Source organism: Pseudorasbora parva, chromosome 18 (genome assembly GCF_024679245.1).
Source record: "Pseudorasbora parva isolate DD20220531a chromosome 18, ASM2467924v1, whole genome shotgun sequence".
Taxonomy (NCBI): domain Eukaryota; kingdom Metazoa; phylum Chordata; class Actinopteri; order Cypriniformes; family Gobionidae; genus Pseudorasbora; species Pseudorasbora parva.
Genome location: NC_090189.1, coordinates 42,649,893 through 42,662,970, shown reverse-complemented (window position 1 = coordinate 42,662,970; position 13,078 = coordinate 42,649,893). Strand labels below are relative to the sequence as shown.

At 38.0% G+C, this 13,078-nt stretch overlaps 1 protein-coding gene across 1 annotated transcript in view; it reads left to right on the top strand.

The window, feature by feature from the left end:
• Positions 1-13,078, top strand: part of LOC137046288 (organic cation/carnitine transporter 2-like) — a 46,247-nt gene that overhangs the window by 13,801 nt on the left and 19,368 nt on the right. Inside the window, exons 5-6 of the mRNA XM_067423432.1 lie at positions 1,195-1,366; positions 11,898-12,024. Of these exons, the coding sequence (XP_067279533.1) occupies positions 1,195-1,366; positions 11,898-12,024 (299 nt within the window). The remainder of the gene's footprint in view (positions 1-1,194; positions 1,367-11,897; positions 12,025-13,078) is intronic.

Genomic DNA, 13,078 nt, shown 5'->3' with positions numbered 1-13,078 from the left:
CCGGCTTCACCGCAGTAAAAGCATAGTTGCAGTTGTCGCCGGCTCATTCTCTCCGCCTCAGAAGGTTTATAGAGACCTAATTGCATCAGTTCGTTGCTAGGTTTGGTGGTTGATGTTATCATCGATTGCAAGACGGTAGGTGGAAAGGTTCGAGCTCCTCTCACATTTCTTCGTTTCGGGAAGATTCAGATTATAATTTTTTATGGTGAGAGTCACAATATCAGAAAATGATAAGTTCTCACCTTAACAAGCCAGCTCTGTCTGCAGATCAGGGTTGAGGCTCTGTTGAAAAACAGCTTTTAGGGAAACATCATTCCATCCACTCTGAGCAGCAAGCGTTCTGAACATGGCATAATCAGCAGCAGTATATCCTGTGAAATTTGGAGAATCTGTGTGGAGATATCCTTGCCTCCAGCATGATATCCAAACACTTCTTGCAGTTGTTGGATGAAATAGTCAAAAGACGTTCTAAACCTTACATCCGTGTCCCAAACTGCTGCAGCCCAGTCAAAAGCTTTACCAGATAATAACCAGTAATGTCATCAATAAAGTGCATTTCTTCCCATCAGACACAAACTTGTCTTCCTGGTTATCAAAGTAAACTTTTAATTGATGAATACAGCCTTTACATTCAGCCTCTGCTCTGCAGATCCATCAGTCTTATCAGGTAATGCAAAGCTTGCCGTTTTGGGGATGGGTGATGAAAGAGACTGGATCTAATGAGTCAAGTGTTCGTTGACTGACTGGAGTTTGGCAAGTTGGTCTTGGGAGCCCTGTAACACTTCACTTTGATAGTTGAAAGCCTCTTGCAGGTTGGAAACTTCCGCAAACACAGTTATTAGTCCAAGCTATCCAACCTCTGCAAGAGGAAAATCCAACAAACGTAAATCAGGAAAGAGGCAGAATTGTACACAGGCAATCAGACAGGTGACTCTTGAAGACACTTGGTAAGGCAGTAGAACTGGCAATACTTCGCACTGAACCAACACACAGCAACTTCCTAAATACAGCACAAACAGGAAATGAGAGTAGAGAGAGTGGCACTGTCAGTACTCAGGCGAGGGTTTCCTCTGCTGGAGTGGTGTTACAGAAACGCATGTTTTTGACTCATGCATGAAAATAATCTCAATAATTCAATTCAGACTGTAGAATTTGGATTAAACTGCTTTTCTTTATGGAATGTCCTTCCTCTAGGAATTGAAATATTGAGCCCATCCATTCGGGACATCTACTCCACTCTGGGTGTGTGTCTTTTCTTCTCCATTGGTTATATGATGCTTCCGCTGGCTGCCTACTTCCTGCGAGACTGGAGAATGCTGCTGATGGTCCTCACCATCCCTGGCTTTTTCTGCATGCCCCTTTGGTGGTAGGTGTTTGCTGTTTAATAATGAACCAGACATGAGAAGAACAGTAGTGTATAGGGAACGTTTACTGGGCAAAGAAGCAGCACAAAGGTCATAAAGTTAAACTAACAAATACTTACAAACATTATGAAATAATGAAACCTTAGCTCGCACCCCAGATAATAAAAATATATTCTAAGAATGTTTTGCTAACATTCCCATTAAATGTTTAGTATGTATAATGCCTTAAATAATTGCATAATATTTAATATTATGTTTAAACATGTTACCGTATTTTCCGGACTATAAGTCGCACTTTTTTTCATAGTTTGGCTGGTCCTGCGACTTATAGTCAGGTGCGACTTATATATCAAATTTAATTCATACTGACTGACAAGAATAAACATATAGCCGCGAGAATGCGCTCTATGCTGCTCCTGTAGCCTAATATTTACTTATAGACAACAACTTAGAAGACTGAACACAAACAAAATGCCCCCATAAAGAAAATCTTATTCTGCAAAACACAAACAGCATGTAGTAAAACATGCAGCGGAGAACGAGTCTCACAGCGTTCGTCTCGCGCGGCTGAGCCTCTCCCGGCAGAGGGTTCAAGCCTCTGTGGACTCGTTCCTTCAGCTCTGGCCATCTTGCTTACAGTCCGCAAGTAGATTTCTTTTTCTTCTTCATCACAGTTAAAGTAACCTCTGCTTTTCGCCAGTCCCTTACAAGTTTCTCACTCACTTCAAACTTTCTTTCTTCTGCTCGGGTTATGCAGTGAAGCGGGCAGGAGCGAGTGCATGCGAGCAGGTGCTCGCATGCGCGCGCGGGTGCTCGCGTGCTCGCATGCGCGCGGCTCTGCGACTTATAGTCCAGTGCGACATATATATGTTTTTTTCCGCGTCATGACGCATTTTTTGACTGATGCGACTTATACTCCGGAGCGACTTATAGTCCGGAAAATACGGTAATTTAAATTTTACTCCTGACAAAATTTTAGGCTTGAATTTCACTCGCCGAAAGATTTTGTGAAATTGCAGATAAATGCCCAAAATCAGAGGTAAATTTCTTCCTTTACACGTGAGTGACAGTCTTAAAGGTCCCGTTCTTCGCGATTCCATTTTTCAAACTTTAGTTAGTGTGTAATGTTGCTGTTAGAGCATAAATAATACCTGTAAAATTATAAAGCTCAAAGTTCAATGCCAAGCGAGATATTTTATTTAACAGAAGTTCCCTTTCAAAGCCTACAGCGAACGGCCGGTTTGGACTACAGCAGGAAGTGCAGGGATGTAATGACGTCACTAGAACCGTTTGTTGACTAACCCTCCTCCCACAAGAACACGCAAAAAAGGGGGCGTGGTCTCGTTGCTCTCCCACGTGGAGAAGAGCGCGCATTCAGCGCTTGCATCGCCCCGTTATGGTAAGAGGCGGGACCTTTCCAGGAAAATAGCGCTAAGCTGCTGTCCAATCACAACACGGGAAGCGCTGGCCCAATCAGAACTCGTTACGTGTTTCTGAAGGAGGGACTTCATAGAACAAGGAAATCATCAGGCCGTTTTTAGGACAGAGGAAACAGCGCTGTTCAGATAAGTCAGATGTGTGAAAAATATGTTTTTGAATATGTTAAAAATGTTTTTTTTACACGTGAAACATGAACTCATGTTATATTGCACACTGTAAACATAATCAAAGCTTCGAAAACACATAAAGAACGGGACCTTTAACAGTGTGCATTAGGGCTGCACGATTAATCGAAATCGAACTGCAATCGCGATTTGGCTTGTGTGCGATTATGAAAGCTCAAAGGTTGCGATTTTAATTAATTAAATAAATGCCCAGTGTGTTAGCGAAGAGCGACTCTGTGATAAAAGCGGCTCCGTCTGAAAGACTGCGAGTTTGAGTCCCTTATAACGTGCGTTTAAAAAAGCAACAGGAGTCAAACATCTTCACAAACTAGTGAAGCGTTCATAAACCTGTTCAACAAAAGACAACGTTTAATAACATGTTTTACCTCACTTCATCTCGTCAGGCGAGTGTTTGTGAGCTGATATCAGCTGTGATGTGGCTTCTCATCAGAGTGAGGCAGACGAGGCGTTATGTTATAGTATTCTATCTCAATCAGCACTGCATTATTATACACTTTATTATTATGAAAATACCCTTGACGGCTTGAAGAACTCAAATACACCATATTTTGCTGCAGTCGTGTTTATTGTCGTCATGTTTAATCAAAGCGTCTCTATCTTCTGTTTACACCGCGTTAGCTTCACATCATGGATTTCCTGAAAACTAACGTCAATTACTTCTCTGAGGCAAATGTGGCGGTTTCCGCTCGAGGGCGCCCTCTGGCTTTGAGTATGAATTAAAAACTTGTTGGTAATCAATAATAACAAAATAATGCTTAATACATTTTAAAACTTAATAAACTTTAAAAAGTATAAATTTATTGGACAATCCGTGTTTTTCTTCAGTATACAGGAGTTTTTTTTTCCCCCACAGTGGATGCACAAGAGGTTCATATTTCATATTAAAGACAGACTTTAAGAATAACTCCTTAGGCTTAGACCTTTCTAATGTTTTTTAGTCATAGGCTGTCTGCATATTAATAGGTAACCCAGCTGTTTTTTTTTTCTTTTGTAAAATAAGTTTTCTGTAAAATATTACAAAAATAATAATAATTATTAGTATTATATTGTTATATTTATTCTGACGTACTCTTTTTTTATTTGTAATTATGAAAATGTTACTATTTGTTTTTATTTGTAATTATGAAAAATATTTCTTATTTAAAAAAAATATTTTGAGCAGTAATAATAATCATAATTATTATTATTAGTCACATTAATATAAAAACACAAAATGTTATATACACACACTTTTCATGTGTAAAAAATGATAATAACAATAATTGCATTTTAAATCGCAATCGCAATTTTACCCCGAATAATCGCAATTATATATTTTCACCAAATCGTGCAGCCCTAGTGTGCATTATCAAAAATGAGATCTGAGATAATCGGCGCCCGTGAGATATTTGACATATTAAATATCTGGATCGGTCTGCGATTCAAAATTCTGCTGTCTGAAATGTGTTCTAACTGAAAATTACATCTGTCATGACCTCCGGCCAATGAGAGAAGGGCCTGTTTGAGGGTGTCTTATGCCAGGCAACTGTTGGGCTGCTACCTGTGCCTCCCTGGACAGCAGCGGGATCCAATATCATCTTTCTTCGCCTCCTCTGCTGAACTGCTAGCTGTCAACACCCGGATTAATATGTTCAACATTCGATAGTTAGTTTTTCTCAAACAGGAGCTTTAAAATAAGATCAAGCATCTTTTAACATGACATCATGACTTTGCGTAAACATACACGCCAAGTGGCGTGTTATCTGTGCGCATATTGAGCTATCCACATGTATGTCTACGCCAAGTAATTCCGTGTGAATGTCTACACCTAAACAAATCATAATCCCTGTATGTGATTCCACGTGTATGTCTACGCCGTGTGATTCCACGTGTATGTCTACGCCGTGTGATTCCACGTGTATGTCTACGCCGTGTGATTCCACGTGTATGTCTACGCCGTGTGATTCCACGTGTATGTCTACGCCGTGGGATTCCACGTGTATGTCTACGCCGTGTGATTCCACGTGTATGTCTACGCCGTGGGATTCCACGTGTATGTCTACGCCGTGTGATTCCACGTGTATGTCTACGCCGTGTGATTCCACGTGTATGTCTACGCCGTGTGATTCCACGTGTATGTCTACGCCGTGTGATTCCACGTGTATGTCTACGCCGTGTGATTCCACGTGTATGTCTACGCCGTGTGATTCCACGTGTATGTCTACGCCGTGTGATTCCACGTGTATGTCTACGCCGTGTGATTCCACGTGTATGTCTACGCCGTGTGATTCCACGTGTATGTCTACGCCGTGTGATTCCACGTGTATGTCTACGCCGTGTGATTCCACGTGTATGTCTACGCCGTGGGATTCCACGTGTATGTCTACGCCGTGTGATTCCACGTGTATGTCTACGCCGTGTGATTCCACGTGTATGTCTACGCCGTGTGATTCCACGTGTATGTCTACGCCGTGTGATTCCACGTGTATGTCTACGCCGTGTGATTCCACGTGTATGTCTACGCCGTGTGATTCCACGTGTATGTCTACGCCGTGTGATTCCACGTGTATGTCTACGCCGTGTGATTCCACGTGTATGTCTACGCCGTGTGATTCCACGTGTATGTCTACGCCGTGTGATTCCACGTGTATGTCTACGCCGTGTGATTCCGCGTGTATGTCTACGCCGTGTGATTCCATGTGTATGTCTACGCTGTGGGATTCCATGTGTATGTCTACGCCGTGTGATTCCACGTGTATGTCTACGCCGTGTGATTCCGCGTGTATGTCTACGCCGTGTGATTCCATGTGTATGTCTACGCTGTGGGATTCCACGTGTATGTCTACGCCGTGTGATTCCACGTGTATGTCTACGCCGTGGGATTCCACGTGTATGTCTACGCCGTGTGATTCCACCAAGCTGATCTGACAGAATTAATATTTATAGCCTAATTTTATATTTTGGAGCAACGAACTCCACTCCTACCCACTCTCAACAATATAAAACACGTAGCAGGCAAATAAATGTACAATCACATGTATTTATTGCAAAAACAAAAATGTTTCTTGTGATGGGTAGGTTTAGGGGCTGTCTGTGTGTGTGTGTGATGGGCAGGTTTAGAGGTAGGGGCAGTGTAGGAGGGTAGAAAGAAACAGCGTTGATAAGCACGCTAAAAAGCCATTATGCGTCTTTATAGCACGCCAAAATGGCATACGAATCGGCGTGTCATACATACACCATTTCATGAGATCAGTCTGTTCCCGCATGTGATTCTGCGTATATGTCTATGCCGGGTGATTCCGCATTAATGTCTACACCAAAACAAACCATTATGTTTGTGTGTCTCCACAATGTAAATGGATTCATAAACGTAAATGGATTCATACTAAATTATGTTTTATTGAAAATGTAAAAATGCAGAATGTTTCTTGTGATGGGTAGGTTTAGGGATCAGGGTTGGGTGTAGGCAATCGTTATTGTGATTGACCTGGCAATTAAATGTTTAGAATTGGTTGCAGGGCAAGATTTCCGCTGAACTGGTTTGGGGGGAAAAATCAGGCATATGAAAGGGGAAATGACATCATACCCAGTATGCCTTGAGAAACTCATCGCAGTTGGTCAATGTGATGCTACCAGGAATGCCCAATAGCCTTTCTCGTTTCATGAAGGGCACGCCCAAGCCACAGCTGGACCCTCCTCACGGGATGAGGCGCACCGGTCATGCTCCCTCTTTCACTGTCTCAATGCCCCACGTACATACAATTGCCCAACATTTGTACCCTTTTCAAGGTCTATCCACATCATTACTGCAATGTGGATGATTCTGATTGACTCATAGAAAATGCACAGTCATGATAAATTTCCATGCATTGTCTGTTATTTTGATGCTCGTCTCTATAGATGTGTCACTTGTTGATGCTTTCACCCCAGAATTAGGCCTGTAGTGAACTTCCATGTCTGGAGCAGGCGCCAGCTTGCCCAGAACAACAAGTCCATCCATCTCTTAGGATGTCCATTCTCAACACTGATCTGTAACATAGAATTCTGCGTACATACACATATACACAATCTCTCCAAGGTTGGAGCTGATTAGGCTCCAGCTTCAACCAAAACATACTGATAACATGTGCTTTCTCTCAGTCAGAGGTACAGACAATAGTACAGGCAATAGTCATCTTGACTCTTTAGTGTTTCAGTAAAAGGAAATATAAAATATAATGAATTAAATGAAAGACAAATCCATATTTCATATCTGGAAGCCGGGCTAAGTGAGCAAACGCTGTTACTGCACTCCTGACATGTTAGGGGTGTGTGATACCTCCAAAATCCAAACACACAACAACATGTTGCTATCAAGTGTTTTAGTGACACATCACACATCCCTAGGCCAGACCCTCAATCACTCCTCAGAGAAAAAATATACACTTTAGAAAACAAGAAACATAAAGCAAAATCATAACTGGAAAGAATCATTATAATAATATAGAAAGATAAATATTGATTAAGGCTTTGATTATGAATTTAATTAGGATATACACTCCCCTAAAGGATTATTAGGAACACCTTCAATTTCTCATTAATGCAATTATCTAATCAGCCAATCACATGGCAGTTGCTTCAATGCATTTAGGGGTGTGGTCCTGGTCAAGACAATCTCCTGAACTCCAAACTGAATGTCGGAATGGGAAAGAAAGGTGATTTAACAATTTAGAGCATGGCATGGTTGTTGGTGCCAGACGGGCCGGTCTGAGTATTTCACAATCTGCTCAGTTACTGGGATTTTCACACACAACCATTTCTAGGGTTTACAAAGAATGGTGTGAAAAGGGAAGAGCATCCAGTATGCAGCAGTCCTGTGGGAGAAAATGCCTTGTTGATGCTCGAGGTCAGAGGAGAATGGGCCGACTGATTCAAGCTGATAGAAGAGCAACTTTGACTGAAATAACCACTCGTTACAACCGAGGTGTGCAGCAAAGCATTTGTGAAGCCACAAAACGCACAACCTTGAGACAGATGGGCTACAACAGCAGAAGACCCCACCGGGTATCACTCATCTCCACTACAAATAGGAAAAAGAGGCGACAGTTTGCACAAGCTCACCAAAATTGGACAGTTGAAGACTGGAAAAATGTTGCCTGGTCTGATGAGTCTCGATTTCTGTTGAGACATTCAGATGGTAGAGTCAGAATTTGGCGTAAACAGAATGAGAACATGGATCCATCATGCCTTGTTCCCACTGTGCAGGCTGGTGGTGGTGGTGTAATGGTGTGGGGAATGTTTTCTTGGCACACTTTAGGCCCCTTAGTGCCAATTGGGCATCGTTTAAATGCCACGGCCTACCTGAGCATTGTTTCTGACCATGTCCATCCCTTTATGACCACCATGTACCCATCCTCGGATGGCTTCTTCCAGCAGGATAATGCACCATGTCACAAAGCTCCAATCATTTCAATCATTTTCATTCCAATCACCCGTCTTCGGCGCATAATTCCGATCTTTCATGTATTCATACTCTTGTGTAATCGACGCCCCATCCTAAATAAATCTGTCTCTTCCGTGATACCCTGAAATTTTGAATATTCCAATCTAATATGATTTCTGACCTGTAAGGTTGCCAGAATAATAATCTTACACAGTGTGTTAATAGGCCAGAGGAGAACTGGCACCCCGACTGAGTCTGGTTTCTCCCAAGGTTTATTTTTCTCCATTATGCCCCGATGGAGTTTTGGTTCCTTGCCACTGTCGCCTTTGGCTTGGCTTGCTCAGTTGGGGACACTAAAAATATGATTAAAGTTATTCAACTTATTATACAAATAAAATGTATGAATTCGGTCTTATTTAATTCTATAAACTATAATACTGATCTGCCAACATTGTCGCTATATTATAAATTAAAATAAGCTGATAACATCACTGTTTTCTCCAGTACGACTGTACAGCCAAATCTAATTTTGTCGCAATATTATCCTGTTTGACACTGTGAAGCTGCTTTGACACAATCGTGATTGTAAAAGCGCTATATAAATAAAGTTGATTGATTGATTGATTGATTGATTGATTGATTGATTGATTGATTGATTGATTGATTGATTGATTGATTGATTTCAAATTGGTTTCTTGAACATGACAATGAGTTGACTGTACTAAAATGGCCGCCACAGTCACCAGATCTCAACCCAATAGAGCATCTTTGGGATGTGGTGGAACGGGAGCTTCGTGCCCTGGATGTGCATCCCACAAATCTCCATCAACTGCAAGATGCTCTCCTATCAATATGGGCCAACATTTCTAAAGAATGCTTTCAGCAGCTTGTTGAATCAATGCCACGTAGAATTAAGGCAGTTCTGAAGGCGAAAGGGTCAAACAGTAGGGTCAAACATATTAGTATGGTGTTCCTAATGGTGTTCCTAATTATTTAGGTGAGTGCATAAACACCCCTAAATGCATTGAAGCAACTGTCATGTGATTGGTTGATTAGATAAATGCATTAATGAGAAATTAAACAGTTGTTCCTAATAATCCTTTAGGGGAGTGTATACAGGCATATTGAAGCAGCAGTGGATTTCATAATCCGCTTTCGCATTAGCCTATATATTCATTATATTAGCCTATACCGTATATGAATTATATTAGTCTATATATTCATTACATTAGCCTATATATTCATTACATTAGCCTATACCGTATATGAATTATATTAGTCTATATATTCATTACATTAGCCTATATATTCATTACATTAGCCTATACCGTATATGAATTATATTAGTCTATATATTCATTACATTAGCCTATATATTCATTACATTAGCCTATACCGCATATTAATTATATTAGTCTATATATTCATTACATTAGCCTATATATTCATTTTATTATCCTATATAATAATTATATTAGCCTATATATTCACTATATTAGCCTATATAATCACTATATTAGCCTATATATTCATTATATTAGCCTATATATTCATTATATTAGCCTATATATTCACTATATTAGCCTATATATTCACTATATTAGCCTATATATTCATTATATTAGCCTATATATTCACTATATTAGCCTATATATTCATTATATTAGCCTATATAATCACTATATTAGCCTATATATTCACTATATTAGCCTATATATTCACTATATTAGCCTATATATTCACTATATTAGCCTATATATTCATTATATTAGCCTATATATTCACTATATTAGCCTATATATTCACTATATTAGCCTATATATTCACTATATTAGCCTATATATTCATTATATTAGCCTATATATTCACTATATTAGCCTATATAATCACTATATTAGCCTATATATTCATTATATTAGCCTATATATTCACTATATTAGCCTATATATTCACTATATTAGCCTATATATTCATTATATTAGCCTATATATCCACTATATTAGCCTATATATTCATTATATTAGCCTATATATTCACTATATTAGCCTATATATTCATTATATTAGCCCATATAATCACTATATTAGCCTATATATTCACTATATTAGCCTATATATTCACTATATTAGCCTATATATTAACTATATTAGCCTATATATTCACTATATTAGCCTATATATTCACTATATTAGCCTATATAATCACTATTTTAGCCTATATATTCATTATATTAGCCTATATAATCACTATATTAGCCTATATATTCATTATATTAGCCCATATAATCACTATATTAGCCTATATATTCACTATATTAGCCTATATATTCACTATATAAGCCTATATATTCACTATATTAGCCTATATAATCACTATATTAGCCTATATATTCATTATATTAGCCTATATATTCACTATATTAGCCTATATAATCACTATATTAGCCTATATATTCATTATATTAGCCTATATATTCACTATATTAGCCTATATATTCACTATATTAGCCTATATATTCATTATATTAGCCTATATATCCACTATATTAGCCTATATATTCATTATATTAGCCTATATATTCACTATATTAGCCTATATATTCATTATATTAGCCCATATAATCACTATATTAGCCTATATATTCACTATATTAGCCTATATATTCACTATATTAGCCTATATATTAACTATATTAGCCTATATATTCACTATATTAGCCTATATATTAACTATATTAGCCTATATATTCACTATATTAGCCTATATATTCACTATATTAGCCTATATAATCACTATTTTAGCCTATATATTCATTATATTAGCCTATATAATCACTATATTAGCCTATATATTCATTATATTAGATTATGAATTGATTATATTCTGCTTAACCTGTTAGTGAGGTTTTGTTTATTTAATGTTTAAATAAATCTGTCATGATTTGACAGCCATGTATAAATGGAGAAAAAAGAAAATTATAGTTAATGCAAAATCTACCTTATGTGAATCTTATGGGTGTTGATTATTATATCTAAAAATAAACTGAATTGAGGCTAATAGTTGGGCTCTGTTGTTAACCTTTAATATTACAATGTGTAGCCTAAGTAAGGACTCCCTATATTTACAGCATTGTCTTAAGAAACTTTTAGTTAGAATTGAATTAAGTTAAGGACAGACACATTTTTTTCAGTATATATACCACTGTTAAATAAAAATAAATAAAAAGCATTTTTGTAAAACTGCTGTACCGAGATCATACCGAACCGTCAGATTAGTGTACCGTTACACCCCTAATAATAACACAGATAAAGAAATCCACTCTCCGGCCATTAGCTCTCTTCTTTGCTTAACTTTTTCATGCCCAGACAGCAACAGAAGGATGAACATGTACAAATAATAGGACCGTGTTGAATTTCATTTCATTTCAATTTCATTTTTCTGGTTTAAGTAAGTAAAATGGAGGATCTGGTCCTGATATCTCAGAATGGTTGTCGTTGCTGTTTTCAGGTTTATTCCAGAGTCTCCGCGATGGCTGCTGTCTCAGGGGAGGGTTGAGGAGGCCGAGGCCATTCTGAGAAAGGCTGCCAAGATGAACGGGGTTAAGGCGCCTGATGTCATTTTCCCTCAACATCAGGTGAAATCCACATCGGCCTGTGCTTTATAAATAGCACAGTGCTTTAAACAGTCTCATTTAACTCATCGTATGATGATTTTATTTTCTGTTGAACTCAGTCTAAATTGATTTACTATACTAGAGGGGTCATATAACGAGGAGTTGAAAGAGTTCAGTGCACTGTGAAATCATGGCATCATTTAGACTTTGGCATGTTTCACTGCATCTTCACAAATAAAACACTCACAATTACCCAATATGCTTACAAAATCTTTTAATAATATTTGAATAAAGGTTGCCGATTCTCAAAAATTAACCCACATTTTTAATTTCAACGAAAATTTTAAGGCAACCAGGTAACTTATTTTTGAAATATTTTTTTACAGTGCTGTAATTATAATTGCATCTACCATAACTGTAGTTATTCCACCACTTTTAGAAACAATCAGTTAATCATACCACTGAATAAACTTTTTCAAGTCCTATAAACTCGTGCTTTCGGATGGTGATGTATTCCCGGACGAAGAGCGAGTTTAGTGATCCTGCGCACCTGGGAACGGCTGCTCACGTGCTCAGTCGAATGATCGTCTGCTGTAAAAATGTCATATGCTTGGAATAATACGAATAAAATCATATTTAATTGTATAATAGGAATTGAATAATTATTTAATTATTAAAATCTGTTTTAAAAAAGGATGTAATTTAAAAAAATGTGGAAATGAGCAGAAATAAGTTAGTACAATGCTGTAAATTTAACCTATATAACGTTAATTACTGCCGTTATAATGGCTCATTTTAAATGTTTACGTTTTGTTGTTTTTCTTTCTCTTTTGAGCGGTGATGAAAGATTATTCTTCTAAATACTTTCCAGCATTTCAGTAATAAAAGTGTAGGCCGCTGTGGTCTAAAAGCATATAAACAGTTAATTTTGAATTTCAATATTTTATTGAAAACTCAGAGATGTGTATTCGGAAGGGAATTAAATCACCACATGACCTTGTGTTTGTCAAAAAATGATGCACCCCTGTAAATGATGAAAACACCTTACAACCCCACGAGAAACCATTACCGTCCG